At 42.7% G+C, this 20,260-nt stretch overlaps 1 protein-coding gene across 6 annotated transcripts in view; it reads right to left on the reverse strand.

The window, feature by feature from the left end:
- Nucleotides 1–373: 373 nt before the first annotated feature.
- Nucleotides 374–20,260, reverse strand: part of tet3 (tet methylcytosine dioxygenase 3) — a 35,238-nt gene continuing 15,351 nt past the window's right edge. For 3 of the 6 annotated variants that reach the window (XM_085909571.1, XM_085909575.1, XM_085909573.1), the window contains 9 exons: nucleotides 13,197–16,026; nucleotides 11,971–12,061; nucleotides 9,375–9,468; nucleotides 8,926–9,134; nucleotides 7,345–7,495; nucleotides 7,167–7,256; nucleotides 6,567–6,704; nucleotides 6,139–6,493; nucleotides 374–6,002 (listed from right to left, as the gene is read on the reverse strand). In XM_085909571.1, the coding sequence (XP_085765697.1) occupies nucleotides 4,339–6,002; nucleotides 6,139–6,493; nucleotides 6,567–6,704; nucleotides 7,167–7,256; nucleotides 7,345–7,495; nucleotides 8,926–9,134; nucleotides 9,375–9,468; nucleotides 11,971–12,061; nucleotides 13,197–16,026 (5,622 nt within the window). In that variant the 3' untranslated portion in view covers nucleotides 374–4,338. Of the gene's footprint in view, nucleotides 6,003–6,138; nucleotides 6,494–6,566; nucleotides 6,705–7,166; nucleotides 7,257–7,344; nucleotides 7,496–8,925; nucleotides 9,135–9,374; nucleotides 9,469–11,970; nucleotides 12,062–13,196; nucleotides 16,027–18,579; nucleotides 19,328–19,424; nucleotides 19,842–20,260 lie in introns of those variants that run through there. The other 3 variants (XM_085909572.1, XM_085909574.1, XM_085909576.1) reach the window with 3 other exon arrangements.

Below are 20,260 nucleotides of genomic sequence, written 5' to 3' on the forward strand. Positions count from 1 at the left end.
CACTGCATGGGTATATATATATATATACACTGTATATTGTCATGCCATGAATCTGGCGTCACAAGTGAGGAGTCATACTTATGCCGAGGTTAATGTGACACAATATGTTATTTTGAATATCTTATTGTGCTGTATTTTTTATGTCCCAGTGATTTGTATTTTCTACGGTGTGATGAAATAGGAACATCACTCAGATTACACGAGAGGGTGAAAATATTGGAAACCCCTTGAAGAAAGATACAGTGCAGTTTCGCGCCACTGCAAACAGCAATATTAATCAACGAGGTCAGACAAATATTATAATAAAATTTTTAATCATCAACTGACCTAAATCAAGCTTTAAACAGGGAATAAAGATGCTGGACAAAAGGTCTCACTTCAATTTTGTTTTATTTATAGCGCAACATAAAACAATATTGTGGTACTTTACCAAATACACTATTTATTCACATAATACACCATACACAGCTACAAAGAGAGAACAAAACCACTTTTTACATACTGCATCCTTAAGATGGAAAATAAAACAAGAACAATCAAAAAACTTGAAAAAGGGATGTAGCTGCCAGTTTTTTTTTTTTTTTTTTTTTAAATTTGGATTACTGTTCTCTGGTGCTTTTCACAATTTTTGAGTTTCATTAAATTAGGTGTTTAATGGACTTGTAAAAGTAGGCCATGCACAGTGTGATGCAAACGTCTAACTATGTGCGTGTGTCCACAAAAGACAAAATACACAAACAAGTTTAATTAAGTAGATAGAGGAGGCAGTAAACAGTTTCTATTCCTCTTGTTCAAACATCTCAGCACTCTTCACGGGAACATTCACAATAACATCCTAAAAGGGGTCATTTTCATGTGATGTACCAAACATAAAATCCAAATAAGATTTTCCACATAATACAAGCTGAATTATTGTCTAAGAATAAAGGAGTTCAAGTACAGTACTGTATGAAATGAATAATACAAGTAGAGTGCCCTGTTACGATAAAACACTGCCTAAATCACTTGTCCTAATCAGAATTGAGGGTACAAAAGGTTGTGCAGCATTTCAAATACTCAGCACCAGGGAAGTTTGAGATTCCGGAAACCCTTCAACCATTATTGATGACATTTTCAGGGGATGAGAGTAGTTTGGACGAACCAAGTAATAGCTTGCACAGTGACTTATCAATTGCGTGTTGTAGCACCGACTCTCAGAGCCTGACCAAAATTCTAATGTATTTCAAAATGTTCATTGTATGCAAGTATGTGATGTGGGCTATTAATAGTGGTTGAAAAAGAACATAGGTGATTCTGTAAAAAAAAAAAAAAAAAAAAAAAAAGAAAGAAAGTAAACTAAATCACTGACAAGGTGTATACTGAACAAGGAATTATTAAAGAAAAACAAAGTTTATCACAAAGCCAGACAGCATATTTGAGAACTACTCTATATTAGGTAATAACAGATTGGATTAAAAAAGCAGTGAACACACCCCACAACCTAAGGTTCAAATTGCATCTGCAGACACCAGCGTGTTTCCTAAAGCCCCTCTTTTGGATATGGTTACTTGCCTATAGGTTAAAAAATCATTTAAAATCGTGCTTGAATGTTAAGATAAAACCTGGTAGGCGCCAGTGTCATTTAGGGAAAGACACCTGACCAATCAGGAACTCAAAAACTCGTTAATTAAGGCATGGTCCCATTTTCTAGTTTAAACATAAGTTTTAGTTTGGATTTTTTACTAACAATAATAATAACAGAACGCTTGCATACAAGTCAGCTTTAACAGTAGGGGAGTTTTGCTACTATTGGGGGAAAACATTTTTGAATTTTGATGGAAAGCAAAGTGACTTGAGACACTAATGTGCAGGTTTGGGGTATACACTCCAGTTTTGCAATCTAAATTGGACATTTTAACTGCACAAGTAACAATTCTTTAACCGGTTACAGGCTGACTTAGGATACAGTTACAGTACTTGTGAGAGTAGAACAAAGATTTACTAGGCATACATGTACACACAAAACACAGGGAACAAGTGTACTGCTGTCAAAATACCCCCCTACACTTTCAGGATCCACACACTATCCCCACCCGTTAAATAGTTTTACCTAAATATTTTACTATTTACATTTGTATTTCTCTTCAGAAAATAAAAATCAAAACAAAACCTACCCTTCAAGTTGTCAATAATCGTCTTTCTTTTGTCATTTAAATCAAGTTTAAAAGTGCTTTTATAAATCTGTTCTTCTCTATGTACAATTTGTATTAGCTATATAAACTTGAAAGAAAAAAAAGACAATCATTATTATCACCATTAATAAATAAAAGTAAACAAAAAACAAGGGTAAAGTGATTGTGGGAATCTTGAACACACAATGGGCACATGCATGATTCTCTGCCCTCAGTAGCAAGTTGTGATTGTGACCAGTGTCTCTACAGCACGAGGTAGAGAGCAGGAGACCAGAAAGGTCGTTTCGCAGATGGAAAGTGTCGTGACCCCAAAGACGGCGCAGCGACCGGGAGGCAGCCTGCATGAAGTCATTTGATTTTTTTTGTGACAAAAAACCTCATGTCCACATTTGAAAGCATAGTTAATGGGTATGAACTACGCAATTTTAGAGACACCATCCATGTGTCTCACTCTTTGGCTCTTTTACACAAACACACATGCAAAGTGAGAGTTGACTGACTCGATGCATGAGGTACCAACTCCCAGACACCCCGCCGCCGGAAACCAACAACTAATGTGAACGAGGAGCCTGCAGAAAGACCCGTCGTATTCTGCTAGAAGATGACAGCACCGTGCAGACAAGAGGATGGGCCTTCACAGTAAATCAAGTGTTGTAGGAGAGCACCAAAGTGTATGTATGGACCACCCAAAAGTACTCCTATCACTCCTTATGTTGGTACCCAAGTTTTCTCCAGAATCGTTTCACATTTGAGCTTCAATAGAACAATGATCACCACGGCCTTTTGTGAACCTGTCAGAGATCAGCAACCCTCCACCGGCCTGGCCGTGGAAGGTTCATGCAGCAAGGGAAGGCTATACTGGCTTCTGAATGGAACTCAGTCCAAGTGCTAGCAATTCTCTGAACATGTGGCTTTGAAAAAGCAGTCAAGTCTGCCCTCTAGAGTTTACACCTCAAAGTGTTCACTCTTTGCTGTGGAACTTGACCATGTAACCTGGGATCAGGTGGACTGAGCAAACAAGGTAAGCACAAAAAAGCACACTCGTTGTGTAGTAGATGAGTTCGAAAATATTTTCTCTCACATACTACATGACCACAATTTCTGTTAGAGCACCGAAGTACAGCATTGAGTACCACAAAGTGGAGTGGAATGAAAGTCCATCAGAGCTGGAAGTTGAGCACCGGTCTAAAGCTGCTGGGGTGTAGAATAGGAGGAGGAGGAGCACGTTGAGGAATGACAAGAGAAGCTCATCCTAAAAATTAAGATGCACCTGCTCTCGTTTCCAATGTGCTCAAACAACCCAATGTGAGAGGGATGTTTTCTGGGATGGAGGAGGAAACCACAGTACCAGGACAAAAAAAAAAAAAAAAAAAAAACTTTTTCTACTTCCAACATTTTAAATGAAAATTAAGAAAATATTTTTGTTTTTTTCATGTATAAAGCGCTGGTAGAATTCTGTCAACAGTGTAAATAAAAACATAAAGGGCATTCCTGCGAAGCGTCAGTGCCACTCTTAAACACTTTTTGTCACAATTTTTACGTGGTTGATGTGAAACCAAACTTTTCATGAAAATTTGAGCAAACTTCTCCTCTAACTCGTACCAGCGAGAGACATTCTCTTGTCAGGACGATAACGGCTCCTCCTTTCAACACAGCTGGAAGATTGACAAAGAGAGAAAGGTTTTCCTAGCATGGACCAAAAAAAAAAAAAGTCTGACATACTCAGACTGGCATCAAAATAGACTTAACAAAAACCAATCACGTCATTAATAATAACATTGTTGAAAACAACCATGATAAAAAAAGAACAATTCTTCATCATAATACCTGTAATAACAACATTAACAGTAACAATTGCAACCATAATAATATTGATAATAATAGCAATATCTAGAATCATTAAAATTCTATAAACAAGAAAAAACAATGGAGTTCCCCTCCAGGGAAGAGAGAGGAAGAGCACCACAGGTAGCGCGTGTTGAAAGGCCACACGCTGCCTGACATGAGGTAAAAAACAACAATAAACGTGTCCCCACTTGTGAGCGTGGACTGCAGAGGGGGAAGATGGAGAGATGGCCGACTGCGTGACATGCGAGAGACATTCATCTTGCTCATCCCGCTACCTGGCACCACCACTGCTATCGTTCCATTCCGTTGGTGGCTGACGTCACACAAAGTGGCTGTATGGCCCAGTGGGCTGCGTGAAGGCATAGGGAGACACGTTGACCATTGAGGTGGTGTGGAAAGTGGGAGCTAGCCGTGTTACTGGCCCCTCCCTCTTGTCTATTGATTGTCCAGCACCCAACATGGCCCCTGCCGCCATGGACCCCCATTTGCGTTTCTTGCTGAGCGCCTTAATTTCCTCCTGGGAGAGGCCCAGCCGAGCTGCTTCCTGCTGCCTCTGGCGCGCCTCCTCTGCCAGCATCTTCATTTTGGCCTCCCACAGTGCCAGGCCGTGCATGGGCTGCTGGAGGTTTTTGTGCTGATAGAAGACCAGGGAGATGCGAGAGGGGTGGGAGCGATCTGGCTTTTTGAGAGGAGTGGTAGCATGTAGTTCCCGACGAGCGCATTCAATCAGTATGGACCCGTGGGCCGGTGCCACGGCTACGCCTCCGATGTTGGGATCGAGGAAATTGTGCTCACTGTCAGACCACACCTCGTTGTCTTCTTTCACGCGGCCCTTGAAGCTCTGGCCATCACTCTCGGCTCGACTGTGGTCCCAGCAAGCCTGATCGGACTGTTGCAGGGCATCGGGGAAGAGGCGCCCCTCAGGGGTGGGAGATGGCGTACTGCCTGCCACTGAGCCTCCACAAGATTTCCAGGCTTTCTCTTGAACCCCGAGGGGGGTGGAACAGCGACTTTCACCGGTTTTGGACCACATCTTGTCTGGGTAGGCGCCGGCAGGATTGCTGTGCTTCAAACCAGGGCTGTATACTGCATGTCCCATAGCCCAAGAGGTTGGCTCGGGACTTGGGACAGGGCTGGCCCATTGCCTGGGAGTGGCAGGCTGCGGTGTATGCGAGGGGGATTGAGAATTGCCAATGTGTGGAAGTAAGAACGGGTGAGGGAGACCTGGTTGCGGTGTCCCTGGGTAAGGGGTGCTCGGGCGTGGGGTGGTTGGACGCGGAGATCCTTGGTGTATGTTACCCAGGACGCCTAAATGAGGGGAGGAGGAGGGGGGTACATGAGAAACTGGTGAAGCAGCAGTGCGGGAATTGGAACCAGGGAAGGCTGTCCACGGTTGGGGGTAAGGAGATGCTTGCTGCTGGTTGATCATCTGCTTTTCTTCATGAGCAAAGGAATTATTTGGCCGTTGTTTTGTATTGTGATGATCCCAGTTCATGGGAGCAACGTTCCCATCGAACCTGTTTCCTGGCCAGGTAGTCGAAGGTTGGGGGGTGGCACAGGGTGAGGGTGTACCAGCTTGAGTGTCCTCACAGACTGGCATATCCATTGGCTCCTGCTTGATGACTGGAGTGCCTCTGTTGGAGGCCTCGGAGGAGACAGAAGAAGAACGTGACTGGTTGGAGACTGAAAACTGGCTATTAACTTGGTCGGGTTGCTCTAAATGGCCAGGATAGGAATGAGCCAGTCTAGCTTGAAGGCTGTGACTATCGGGCTTTTTGTCTACCTGGAAATTCATCCTCCCTGCGTTGGACAAAGAACCATTTCGACCTTCGTAGGTTCTCATCTTGGGTCCAAAAAGTGGATTGGAGGGGTAGTTATAGAAGCTGTAGTGTGATGCTGGCAGATTGTGGTTATAGCCATTCACTGGGTCTCGTGCTGAGGGCTCCTTTTTAATGTTGGGCAAAACCTCCTGTTTTATAATTGCTGGATGTGAACAAAAAAAAAAAGAGAGAGAGAGAGAGAGAGAGAGAAGCACATTTGAACCTGTTGCAAAAAAAGAACCCGAAACAACTGCATTACTCTTAATTTGATTCATTCATGTGAAGTGGACAAGACTAACCTTTATTTCCTGGGTGTTGAGGAGACTCACTGAACAATACTTCGCTTTTAGCCACTGTCTTCTCTGGGGTTTCTGCTGCCTTCTGCTGCAGTTTACTCTTCTTCTTTTCTGATGCAGCTTTCTTGGCATCTAGGCGGCGCTGACGGCACGACTTGGCTGGTTCGGGCAACTTGCGTACTTCTCGGCGGAAAGCCTGAAGCACCTGAATGGCTCCCGTCTTCATCTTGAGTTGCTGGCCCTCCTCGCTGCCAAATTCATCAGTGGGGGAGATTTTGTAGAGAGGCAAGACATGGAGCTGTTCATCTTGAGGGATCCCCCCCACCATGCGGTTGTCCTCCTTGGTCAAAGTGCACACCTAGAAGCAAGTAAGAAAGTAAGTTGCCATGTTAGCTAGCACCTATAATGTGCCACAATATTAAAAACCATACCACTGTGCAACCATTGTAAAGGTTGTGCTGGTCCCTATGGGCATGGGCACAGAAATCCAGGCAAGCAGTGACTCCAGCAAATGGCCTGCCTGCCTTCAAGCCCAGCCTGCAGTCTGAAGCCTTCGACTCTGATTGACACTGGCAGAGAGAGCAGAGATTACATGACGTTTTATTTGTTGGGTATTGCATTAGAAATCAAGATGATGAGAGTCTGATGAAGCATTTCGACATATTTATTGTCAGTGGGCTTGTGAACTCATTTAGATGGAGGTGGGAGTAGAAATGCATTGCATTTGGCCTTTTGAGTGTCAAAAAGTGAACACTAGTAGCTTTGCAAAAGATGAATACATTTCAAACTAAATGTGTGCCTCATGTTATTGTTGACAGTCTGCATTACTGCAAGATCAAAAAGTAACTGGTCCTAAAAGGCTTTGTGAATCGGTCAGTTCCATTTTTATGGCTTCTTTTTGACTAGAGAAGATTTGTACAACAGACCTCTTTCCAAATTGTCTAAAGAGTTAACATTTAAGGAATGCAACAGGTAAACATATTCCTGTTTGTCATTTTAGTATTCCGACGCGTATTGATCTGTGAACCAACCTGATTGCTGTAGGCTTGAGGAGCCAGCCTCTTGTACAATGGAGCCACCTCAGTGGCCAGATTCTGGAATTGATCCCTGAGTTTGTTCTCCTGATAAGAAAACACGAAGACACGGAAACAGCAGGTGTCCATTACACGCTGACAACTCTTTCAAGCCAGACATAAGATGCAAATGTACCTCTTCAGGGTGGTCTCCTTGTAGCCGAAACTTGCGCGGTATTTTGCTTCGGGCATATTTACAGCCATTAAAGTACATGCTCCAAGAGCAGCCAAAGGAAAAAGAAGCACCGCAGGTGTCAGGATCCTTGCCTTGGCATGCACATGTACGACTGCAGGAGGAGACAGTAAACGCATCTTCAGAACCACTTGAGATTCTATGTCACGTCAGTATATTTCTATATCCTAAGATGAAGATAGTTGACAGAGAATGAACATGAAGCGGTATTCCCGTATCACTAGTATTATTGTGTTTTGTTTGTAGTCCGCTCACTTTTTGTAAACTCTTTGACAAATAACCCCCCCAAATATGGGCCTTTTTGTGAACTGAGGAATGCTACAATGATATTTTGGAGTCCAGACTACCCTTTAAGGTCATCACTTGAGTTCAGTCGTAGTGTAGAATCTCGCTCAGTCATGACATATTGTATATTGGAATGATCATTTGTTTTTTTTCCCCCAAAAAAATATCTCTTCACACGTCCAACAACTGAGAATTTTAAAATTCAGATTCAGATATTAATGACCACACAACAACTTGGTGGAATTTGTACAGTGTGTCAATTGGAAGGGAGGGTGCGACCCTGTGATTTTAGATCATTTGTGTTTTATACGTTGTAGTTTTTTTTGCGTGAATGGGAGTCTAAATTTCCATACCAGACTGTTATGGATGATCCTTTGAATGATGGTGTAAAACTCAAGCAGGATGTCTGAATTTTTTTAGTTGTCTTGGAAAAAATGTTTTTTTTTTTTGGAGATTTGGTTCGAAGGCATTTACATTTAAAGAGAAAAACTGAACTGGTTACTGTGTATGTAAAGTGGACCCATAATCTGCATTGTTGCTTTTTTTTGTTGTTTCCCCAATTCATGAAACATAACGGACATAAAATCTAATGTTGCAAAGCTGACATATGTAGCTTGCCTGTCTTTGATTTTTTTTTGCAGTAGGGGTTGAAGTCACAGTACGTATTGTATATTTTGTGTTCCTTTCTTTGAATTCCAAACCTTAAAGATGGACATTCTCAAAAATATATTGGGTGCTCCCCCAGAATACATCTACACTGCATTATAATATGATGGTGGGTCGCCAGTTTTCACACATTGCACAAGAAATACCAACTATTTTTCAAAAGCAAAACAAATGACACACTTTGTTGAAAATACAGATTTTCAACATATGTGAAACAACTTGTTGCAAGTCTTAGTCAACTTAATTTTTTATATATTTTAGCCAAGGAAGCCAGCGGCATCCACGCATCACATTACAATCAAACGGACAATTTAAAACAGACAGCAATAAATTGGGCCCCATCTCAGCTATTTACAGTTTTGCTATGCCAGAATGGCTTACGCAAATAAAAGGCCACTAAAACAAGACAGTTCGTGCAAGCCAAAGCCTCTTGAACAGTTCTGCATGTAGCATGTACAAATTGTCTTCAGGTTAACACTTTAACCTTTCGGACGATGGCGCAAAAACCAACACGGCTTTCTGCACTGCAAACTAATTGTACCTTTGTCAAATCGATTCGCCCCATTTACTTACTCATCATTGAGGCCGCAGCGTCTACTGGTGGGGTTTCCAAATTTGGTGAGCGTGTCGCTGATCTCACGGTACAATGTGTCAGCCATAGACCGTGGGACACCTTCCCAGGCCATGATGAGGATGATGATGACTGCATTTGCACAATAGTGGCCCGCACGATGGCGCACCAGACACAACAGCTTTTCTTTCTCACTCTCACGACGAATCACCTGATGACATTCAGAGTTGATCATTTAGAATCTGGACGTCACGATGCATTGCTCATCTTTGAAAGATCTCCAAAATAGCAAAATGGGAGTGCTATAAGTATAAAAACTCAAATTAAGACCTGTACATACTGTCAATACAACCCAGGCTGCTCCATTTTTTAATCTAAAACAATATCATGAGGGAAAGTAGTTTGGAAACACCCCATCACAAAGCGCCAAACAGGTTGTGAAGCGACTTACCCATTTGGCAATTGGGCAACCTCTTGAGCTTTTCCCCTCTCTACCGGTGTACACCACTTTCTCTATCCGGACGGCCTCTCCTTTTTCACCATACCTACATACATAAGAGGGTTTAGTGAATGCACACTCATAAAGTCTGGTCATATACTTCTTACCAAGGAGAAGACACTGGAATAATGTCAGAGCAATTTAAACATCAAGTGTAAGTAACAACATTCACAAAAATTAAACTCTTTCACTGTCACAAGCATTCATCTATGAATAATATGTTTATAAAGTTTTAAAAAGTGAAATGACACTTGGCCTGGTGATTCAGGAAATCATGCTAGGATGTTTACAAGACTTTTCTCATTGAAATGTATCATTTTGGTGTAGCTCTAACTTTTTAGATTGGGTTAATCGTAGCCAAGCGCCTTTCTTACAGTATCTGGTCTTTTAGTGAACATCTAATGAAATAGTAGTATTTTAAAGTAGCAAAGTCTCAATTTGTTTGGAAAGTTTTGAAGTAATCTTTCCACCCACATTCAGACACGACAGATAATGATGAGTAATGGATATGAAAGAGGCTTGCTGGAGACAGCAACCGGTTTGGCAGCAATGTCAAGACTTTTTACAGACTTCCGCAGAGTCCAGTTTGACAGCAACCAGGAAGCACGTATCAAAATGAACCAATCACAAACTGAATGATTACAAGCTAGGTGAGATGGTGGCTTTATATATACTCTTTGTTGTCATTTTTAATCAGAGAAGATTAGTCGACCGTCATTGTGAATTCTCAACACATATCGAAGTCTGCTGACATTTTAGTAAAAGTGAAGGAATACGCTGATGACAATGTCAGGCGGATTGCGTACGTCATTTTGATGCTATGTGAATTGGATGGAAGAGAGAATTAATGCTTATTCTTCTACTGTGTCCGGCCACGTTCTTTGACTTGTGAGTGATTGTGTGGAATAGGATGAACTTCACCCTTTCAAAAACAATCCTAGCTATCTGTAATACTGCAATAAAGCAGGCATAAAGATCAAACAGCTAGACTTCTTATCATCAAATGCCTTTAAATTGGTCATGGAAATCACGTATAAGTCTGTTATAACTATCAAATAACATGTATTTGTCCATTCATTAACATTTCAAGTAATAGATTTGGTAATAGTGTCGGAGTGTCTGTGTGTGTGTTATTGGAAGGGCAGTGGTTCTCAACCTTTTTTCTGCAACGGAGCGATTCATTGTCCAACTAGCAACCATCGGTTGCATTCCTGCCGTGGTGATAACATATGATTGGGGCACATACACTGTGCTACAAAACGTGTTTTTTTGAGATAGCTCTATGGGCCAGTACCAAATGGTTGGAAGCCTGGTACCATCGCGGAACACTGTAGTAGGGGGGCCTGTGCCACAGTAGAGCTTTATGCCTAGCAATGCTCCTGAGACCCACTGATATTTCACTCATGGGCAATAATGTGGATTTAAGTGTCTGTTAAAAAAAATTCTGACCCAACAAAGACACTGATCAAGTTTAAATGACCTACTACACTCACATGAATAAACTGAAATAAAAGTTGAACAAAACAATATTTGTATAGAACGTAAACAATTGGCTATTATTAATTGTGCTCAATACCTTATGTCAAAACGGGTGATCAAATTGAACCTAATCCATGAGTCTTTTCTGCCAAAAATAGAACGTTAAAGTTACTTAAATGAAATTGCTTTTGTATTACTGAAGGTAAATTTGTAGCTACGGGGGGTTTATGGACGGAGTCTGGGATGAGGGGTAGCACAGGTCATTAAAACTTTTCAAATTACAGTTTACATCAAAGCTTCTGACATCTTCATACCTTTCCATTGAGAAAACTTTGACCTGACTAGATTTGGTGTGACAGCGAGCACATTGGAGTTCCATTGAATTGGAATCACCCTAAGGTGGCAGAGTTTTGTGCAGGGGTTGTGCTTGGGTCAGGATTTGGTCAAAGGTCGTCCAAGAACTAAGGGGTCTGACGGAGTGACGTCATTTCTCAAACAACAATAAGATCTTTGGAGCTTAACATCCCCCACATCAAACCTCTCTAGTGCCTTGGCGAGCATTGTTCTCAAAGAGCCTCTCCATAAAAATCAGTGCATCAAACGTCTGTTATTCAAACGACAACCAAAACTAACTTAAAAAAACATGTATTAGGATGATGCACAACAGAAGCACAATGTGGTCGTTTATTTTCATGAAGCAGTTGAATGCTAAATATTCAGTGCCAGAGTAAACAACTAACTAACTATCTGCCCTTGTTCTAAATCGACAAACATTTTCAATTACTTTCCTCATGGTCTTCATTTGCTTTCCCTCTCTCTGGACTTTGGTATCCATCCTTCTTTCTCCATTATGTCTGCCATTCTTAGCTAGTATTTGCTGCCACTTCTCTTAGCCTGTGTTATGATGATGTTGAAGAGGGTGACGATGATGATATTTCCTGTTCCCCCTGTTGGATTCTGGGTCATGGTTTCCCTAAGGATAAAAATGTGACGAGGCGCAGGAGGAGGTGGAGCACGTGAGGGAGAGGAGACTAAGAGCATGTGGGAGGAAGATAAAGAGAAGACGAACCGTGTCTCCATTAGGTCTCGTATGGAAGCCACAGTGGGTCCAGATCCCAAGTGATTGTAGTCGGGCCCTTCATCTTTCACCAGAGTTTGTTCTAAGAAACAAAGAAACTCAATCATAACCACACCAGTAAGGCCAACCGTATAATATTTCAAATATCTTTCAACTGCACAAGTAAAATCAACCTTTCATTCTGTACCACATATAATATTGTCAGCAACACAGTAAAACGGCAAAGCATTATTTATCAAATATAATATCAAAGCTCTCTGGTTTCTCTTTGTTTTTGCTCTTTTTAACCTCCAAGATCTTTTACCTTTTAATTTATTCTGCTTTTTCTAACTTACTGGAAACATTTATCTCGTGGAACATGCACCACTCCTCACCTATTTATACGAGAGAGTCACTGACGGCGCGGAGAACGATGGGACAATCCGGCGTACAACACACCATGCCAGGAGAGGGAGTTGAGATAGTACAGGGGCTACAAGGCCGGCGGTGCTAAGGTTAAAGCTAGGCTAGTGGCGAATCGGAGGTGCTATTAACCATTGATTCCTTCCATAGTCATGGGAAATGTGAAGTTGCTGTCTCGATTGACAAGCTGACTGCACTGAACAGTCAGTGGATTTATAGGGAAAGCATCCTTTACGGAGACATGGCTGAACCACCTCGTATCGGATGCTAACGTGGACCTTCTGGGATTCACTATGGTGAGAGCTGACAGAGAATCAAAAGCTAGTGGGAAGCGGAAAAGTGGAGGCCTGATTATGTTTATGAACCAGCATTGGCGTAACCCTGGACATATCTCAGTAATGATTGTTACGCTGTCGGGACCTCGAACTGTTGGCTGTTAGCTTGCTGCTGTATTATCTGCAGAGGAATTTACGTCACGTGATCACCGCCTGTGTTTACAATTCTCCGAGTGTGGACGCAGCCACTGCCTGTGAGACTATACTCAATGCCACAGCCAGGCTTCAGACACAGCACCCCGATACATTTATGATAATCTCTGGGGACTTTAATCATGCAAACGTGGACGCTACTTTGCATACGGTTGACTGTCCTACGAGAAACAACAGGACAATCGACCTCCTGTATGCTAATGTGAGGGATGAAGTTGAGATTCATAATAAAATTCTCAGTGGCGTGACCATATTTTTTGCACTAGTGTGCATAAATGACTGTACATCCTGCAAAATGTATACAAATATTGACACACATTGACTCACCCACACAGGTGCAAGTGGGTAAATCCGTCTGCAGATCTTTAGAAGGTGTATCCAACAAGCTCCTGGTGGGTGTGTCTAAATATTTTAGGGGGGACTCTAAGAACCCTTTCAAAGATGGAGAGAAGGACAGACCATCCTTAGTGGGCGTGTCCTCCTCAGAGTAGCAAGTGGTGGAGAGAACAGCCACATCACCCGTGGCTTCGATTTTCATTCGTTTAGGCATGGGGGAACATGGTACGTTGAAGGTTTCCTGTGTCTGACCATGTTGAGGATGCTTATCAAGTGGGGTGTGCGAATTTTGAGGGATGCTGGATAGGGGATCCTGCTGCTCCTGCACTGGAGTCACTGTAGATGCTTCATTTGGGGTAAATTCAGCTGGGGCTCCAAACTCATCTTTGTTGCCATCCATCTCTTTATTCACATGAGGTGCGGCGCTATTGAAGGATGGCTGATTATGGGTGATAGATGATGTGAGATCCTGCGTACTGGTCTGGGACTGATTCATGATTTGCGAAGCTGTAACTGCTTCAGACTTGGCTTTGCCGGAAAGTGTGTCTGCAGCTGAATCTCCAAATTCTGCTTCAAACTGCAGTATAAGTTCTTCATACTTAGGGTCTACGTTTACGAGACCCGGTAATTGTGTTGTGTTTGGTATGGATGTGGAGGTCAGAGCTGAGGCAATGCTAGCATTGGTATGGACTAAACTATCCACTTCCTTTGACTTGGCATGGGCTCCATGGGCTATTTGTGGGGGCAAAGAGCCCATTTGGGTGGAATTGCTCACTGACAATGCAGAATCTGTGGAAGAGGGAGCCATCGAGAGGTTAGCATTTGATACCTGAGATTGGGCTGGTGCAGGGAGGCCTGCAGCAGCCGCCTGAGTGGAGTTACTATGGGAGGGGAAAAGGGGCAGTGAATGTGGTTGCAGGTCATTCAGGGTGTTGGCTCGGCCCATCATAAGGACTGGCGTTTTATCCACAGTTATCTGACTCTTAGGCAGGAACGTTGGCACAGAGGCTTTTTGCTTGGTCTTCTTGATTCTAATCTGTTTGGATTTAGGAAGAAGAGAGCCTGAGAGCGTCCCACTCATACTTTTGATGACAGGAGATCCTTGGCTGATTTTTTTCCTCTTGGGTTGCTTGGGCTCCTGTTTTAAGCTCATATGACTGAAGCCATTGGCTTCCATCTGCGGCCACCACTTTTTTACGTTTTGGAAAGGCGCAGGGCCCGATGCGCCGAAGCCAGGGGAATGACTAGAGAAGAGGTTCCTCTTGTAGTGAAGGTGCTGTTGCAGAGCTGCCTGAGTTGAGTGTCTAATGGCTGCTTGACCAGGAGACATGGGAGCACCAGGGTATTGGCCAACCTGCAACTGACCATTATCCATGTTGTAATGATGTCCCATGGATGGAGAATGATCACCAAAGTCTGAGTCTTGCTTGATCCTGGGCAAAGATGGCTTGCCCTGTGCCTGCATGATTCCGTTCTCCGTAAAATGCTGTGTGGATGTGAGCTTGAAAGATGTATTTCCAAACTTTCGACTGCTGTCACCCAGAAGCTGTTTGAGCTCTGACATCGGGTCTGATCTCGAATACGTTGTACCAGCATAGCGGGACAGACGCTCTTCAGAACCTCCGTGTGTGCCCTGTACCCACTGCTCGGGACTCCGGCCAAAACTCTGAGGATTTCCCTGGCCTGGAAAGGGAGAGGTAGAAGAATGGGGGGGCTGACCCTGGGATTGGGGCCTGTGGTGCTCACAGGACACTGCTGCCTGCTGGTCAGTGTGTAATCCTGGAGGGACGGACTGAGAGCGTGATGATGGACAGGTAACTGCAGAGGATGGAATCAAGTTAGTGCAATTTGGAGGTGGAGATGTGAGGTTTGGGGTATGTTGGTGATGATAGAGGTTATTAAAGAGGGCTTGATCTGGAGCACCAGCACCTTGAGTCCCAGTTCCAGATAACTGTGTAAGGGCTTCTATGGCAATAGCTGTTTGAAGACTGACATTCCTTTCCTTGGCTATAGAGAGCACCTGGGGAGAGCAGGGAATTGGAGGAAGTTTTGAGCAGGGTGCTTGGCCAGCATGAGGACCTTGTGTTTGTTGTTGTTGCTGGGGGTATGAAGGAGTCACGTGGCGGTGGCCACCATTTGCCTGGAGAAAGGGCTGATTCTGCAGATGGGATTGCTGAATGTTCGAATGTAAATGTGGCAAATGAGTCCTCTTGCTGGTGTCTTGATTCTCACTGGTTGCCAACTTAATCTTCTTCTCCAGCCACTCAAGGTAGTCTGGACAATCAGGCCCATCACAGTCACAGTTAGGAGGCTTGTGACCATGTTTTGCATGGTTCAGTGCCTTCTGCAACGTTTTCATGTCTTCTGCAGGTAGGTGGCCTATATTAATAGCCTCTGCAGAGTTTCCAACCCGAGCCCCGCCGGCACCCATTTCCCGGGTGAATTTCTCATACAGCTGCATCATGTCAGGTTGCATTTGGATGCAGGAAGAGGTGGAGGAAGGAGGTAAGTTACCGGCAATGGCAGAAAAAGTGACCAGATTGCGAGCATCTTCCATGTCCACATGGTGGACAGGTTTACTTGGGTTTGCATAACTGCTGTTATGTTTCAATGATGGTTGCTGTTCAACTTTGCCAAGTGTTTGTGGTACGTCTGCTTCCCTCTTCTGCTCTGTTTTCTTAGATGCATCGTCGTTAGGGTAGCAATTCACCCCATTGGACAGTTCCAGGCTCAGCACGCCTTCCTGGAGGCGGTCATGTGACCCAATTTCCATCTGGTCTCCACCTCTGGGGCCATCCAATGAAGTGACTTTGTGTACAGTCTGAAAGAAAACCAGAAATAAAAGAGTAGTGATTAGTTTTTAAGAGAGTGACTTGTGGCTACCATTTACATGAAAAAGCTACATTTATGCATTCCCAAATAAATAAAGCATTGACCAATTACATCAATCTTTTTCTTTTCTTTCCCTCTCTAATCCATGATTCTTTACCACCTTTTACAAATACACACAAGCCCCACCCAGTGCTGAAAAGTTAGATTAAATAATTAACGTGAGATATGGGAGTACTGCTTTAGAAAGACAAAGGACACATCAGGTCATCTACAATGACAATCCATAGCAGAATTGTTCAATGATGTAAAACAGCCTGTTAGAAATTAACCCATAGTACATAGTACACACACACACAGAGGAGTGAATACAGAACAGGAGTTGTCCATTTCTCTACAGGTTTTCAAGAGTCAAATACATTTTTAATTCATGTGAGAAACCAATGTGCGCAAACATTCAACCTCAGATGTCTCAGTTTGGTGGGAAAAATAACAAGTGAACTCTGCTGTTACAGATGCGTATGTATTGTGACGATATATGCATTAAATACAAAACTGGAATCAGTATCGCTGATAGCAAGTGAAACTGCTGTGACCTTTCATTGTCTAAAAAGAAAATAACTAATGAAACCAAACTTTTGGCACATTATAAATTACACTGACATCAACCTGGCCTTGGATATTAAATGCCCAAAACAGACCATAATAAATTATTAGTTACTCGCTAACTTACTATTAAAATCGAATTTCAGTGCATAAATTTGTAACTCCAATTGACCAGCAAAATCCGACACATGAACAAGTCAACTCACAGTCTACTCATGAAATAGGATTAGAGTCAAAGAAGGCATGACCAACATAGATCATTCAAGTGCAAACAGAAATCATTAACAGAGTCCATGTAGTGGCCTAACAATGGCAGGCTGGTATTGCATCTGAGGTCTTTGGTTGAAGTCAATTAACTGTATCGAAGTAATGCATTCAATGAATTGATTCCTACTATGTTTCACAAGTTTTGATGCATGCTGCACCACAACTTAGACCTGGTTTCCCAAGTGATGTGCACACTTTCATGGCCGCTTTTTGTTTTGGCTCTGCGGGCACCGCCTGTGCTCAGTTCAGCAGGGTATCGGAGCATACTTGTGTTATCACAGAATCCTATCGGAAAACAAGTATGCACTTTCGAGACATTTTCTGCCCAAAGGTTCTCTAATTTAGTTCTCTGTATACAATACAATACAAATATGGATACATTACAAATTGGTGCACTGGTTACAACAAGGGTCGAACAGCTTTTCAAATCCAAATTTTGACCTCAGATGACTCCAATGTGGATAAGAAGTACGTAGCTGAGCATACACACTGAGCAAGAAGCGAGAATACGAGAAAATGGCGAGGCTAATGCCAATTGCTGAACTAATGTGAAATGCAGAGTCGCAAAATGAGGGCAGAATAAGTCCTGAAGTGTACAGTATACTTTTCACAGAATTCTGGCTAGAACTGCATCCGGGCTGCACGCAACTATCTATGAGGAGTAAATTAGTATTACAATTGAAAATATGCAGCAATAATAACAGCTACATAGCAAAAACGGAAAGCCATGATGAGCTAATAAGGTCAAATGTTGATTAAATATTCAAGTAACAACAATGTTATTTGCATTTATTTGCACTATTTTGGAAAACAAAAGTTTTGGGATTTACACAATAATAGGCCTCAAAATTATTCATCTTTTTTTATTCAATTGAGATTTGCTATCACTGTGTTTTCATTTGCTACATCGATTTCATGACAAAAAAATATATTTGCATGAAAATGCAAAAGTGTGTATAAAAAGAAGTAGAGGGGAAAAATAAACTTTCTGACCATTTTAACAGGAAACATTCACCACTGACATGTAAATAACCCATTCAAAACTACCACCATTATTTATTCTACACTTGATACCATGATAAGTATTTCAGGCTCTATAACTAACCCCTGTCTCTCAAGATGGTAATTATCGGAATAATAAGGGCACTGTTTTTTTTACATTTACTTTATGGACAAAATATGTACATAGTACAACTTTTAAGAAATGGTTAAATAACATGTATTTTTACAAACATTATTAATTTAATTTAAACATCAAGATGGTAATTATCTGAATAATAAGGGCACTGTTTTTTTTTTACATTTACTTTATGGACAAATTATGTACATAGTACAACTTTTAAGAAATTGTTAAATAACATGTATTTTTACAAACATTATTGCACACAATTGCATATTTATACACGTATGATGAAGAGTGGTGGGTGATACTTTATTGAAACATTTTTTAAGATTTTAATGGTATGCTGTCATTGGCTGGTCATAATCATAATCAGTATATTAGTGAATGTTCCCTCTGTGAATGAAATTAATTATCTAAAATGATTCCCAACAAAGACGTGTGATTACAATAAATGTATACCCTGACGACAAACAAATTCCTCCTTGTTCGATCTAGGCATATTGTCAGTCAATGTCCAGCTTCCCTCATCGTTCTAATATCACCACGAACCTTCAAAGTCTTTGATTACCAGACAGTTGGATCTTTTGGGTCCCAGGGGGTGGTGATGCTAGCCCTAAGAGGTGGTTTAGGGTTAGAAAAGGGGGGGTTGGGGTGGCGGCAGCGAACAGCCGGCAAGCAGTACGTGAGAGGCCCCATGTCTGCACTATCAGCAGCATCAGACGGGAAAGAGGAAGGGGGGCCGTGGGGGGCCGTGTGCGGCTGTTATGAGAACTGCAGTGTGTTGAAACAGACTGACTGCAACATCCACTATCGCACACACTCTCCTTTTCTCTTTTTCTAGTAGTTTAATCGACATGTAAAAGCAACGTGGTGAAACACGTGCTGAGATGGATCCAAAGATGTTTTTGGAAGCAACATCTACCAACTAAGTTTCAATACACAGTGACAGACAGTTCAGCATTTATTCAACAGGACTGATTGTCGCCGCGGAAAATTCTGTGACACTATCGGAGCCTCTAACTGTACAGACGAGATATTTGATGTCATATTTACACTAAGGCCAAACCATCCCTGTCGCACAAATACACCTTTTGGTAAACATCTAAAAGTGCATTGAGAGGGGAAGAAAATACCTCAGGAGCCCTTTAAATCCAATGCAACTCGTCAGCTCAATAGACACTGACAATGAAAATGAAAGAGGGAGGAGACAAAGCATATAAAGAATGGTGTTGCTAAGGGTCTTCAGCCACTGAGCAGACAGCTGAACCTAAATCCCTGATTCACAACACTTGCCATCCTCCCTCTTGTCCCCCCCTTCCTCGGCTGCCGTGCTATTGAGAAGGAGCAGGAAGCAGAAATCGCGATAATATGACGAGACCTCAAGGACAACTTACATGGTGCAAGACGTCCAGACAGAGATACCGGTCGGATTGCAGAAAGCAGATGAGTCGGCAGAGAGGGGCATGAGCCACGTTGAAGTGTCAGAAAACTAGCAATCTGAAGGTGTTGTAATTCCTCCTTATTCCATCCAACCAGACAGAAAGAGCAGCAAAATCCACATGCGTGCATTTGCGCACGGCCAGCCACACATAAATAACACACCTCCCCCTAACAAGGCGCACGCCTTCGTCATTCTCTTCGCTTCCCCTTATGGCTACCACTTTCCGTTCTCTTCTTTTTCTTTCCTCATTATCTGTCTGCTCCTCCCTTCCCTTTTTCAATATCCTCTTTCTTTCTTTCTTTCTTTCTTTCCTTCCCTCGGCTGCACATGCAGTCGGCTTCTCAGTCAACACCCTCCCCCCCAGCTCTCCTCTCTTTCTTCCTCACTCTACTCCCCTTCCGCTCATGCAGCCTTTACATCATCTCGTTCTCCCCCCCCCCCTCTCTCTCTCTCCAGTGTGTGCAGAGCGAGGGGCCATTATCGGAGCCACTGTGGGCACGTACGATGGAATGGAGGAGCGTGCAGTGAACAGAAACAGAAAGCGCTAAAGGCTATAGTCACAAGGAAACAGCAGCACCGACTGCCTTTAGCTCCACCCAACGCACTCTCGGTTCTCACATTTTACCTATGCTTTTTGGCTTGTTCGTTTCGACCCAGCGTAGGACTGGTTTTGTATGATTTCGTGCGTTGCGTCTTGGACACACGCATTCATCCATCAGCGAAAGCTGCAGGAGAAAGCAAAAAAAAATGCAATTGTGGTTGTTTTCCTTCCGATTACAATCCTCTTTC

Source organism: Syngnathus leptorhynchus, chromosome 4 (genome assembly GCF_054491065.1).
Source record: "Syngnathus leptorhynchus isolate UIUO chromosome 4, UIUO_Slep, whole genome shotgun sequence".
NCBI classification, from domain to species: domain Eukaryota; kingdom Metazoa; phylum Chordata; class Actinopteri; order Syngnathiformes; family Syngnathidae; genus Syngnathus; species Syngnathus leptorhynchus.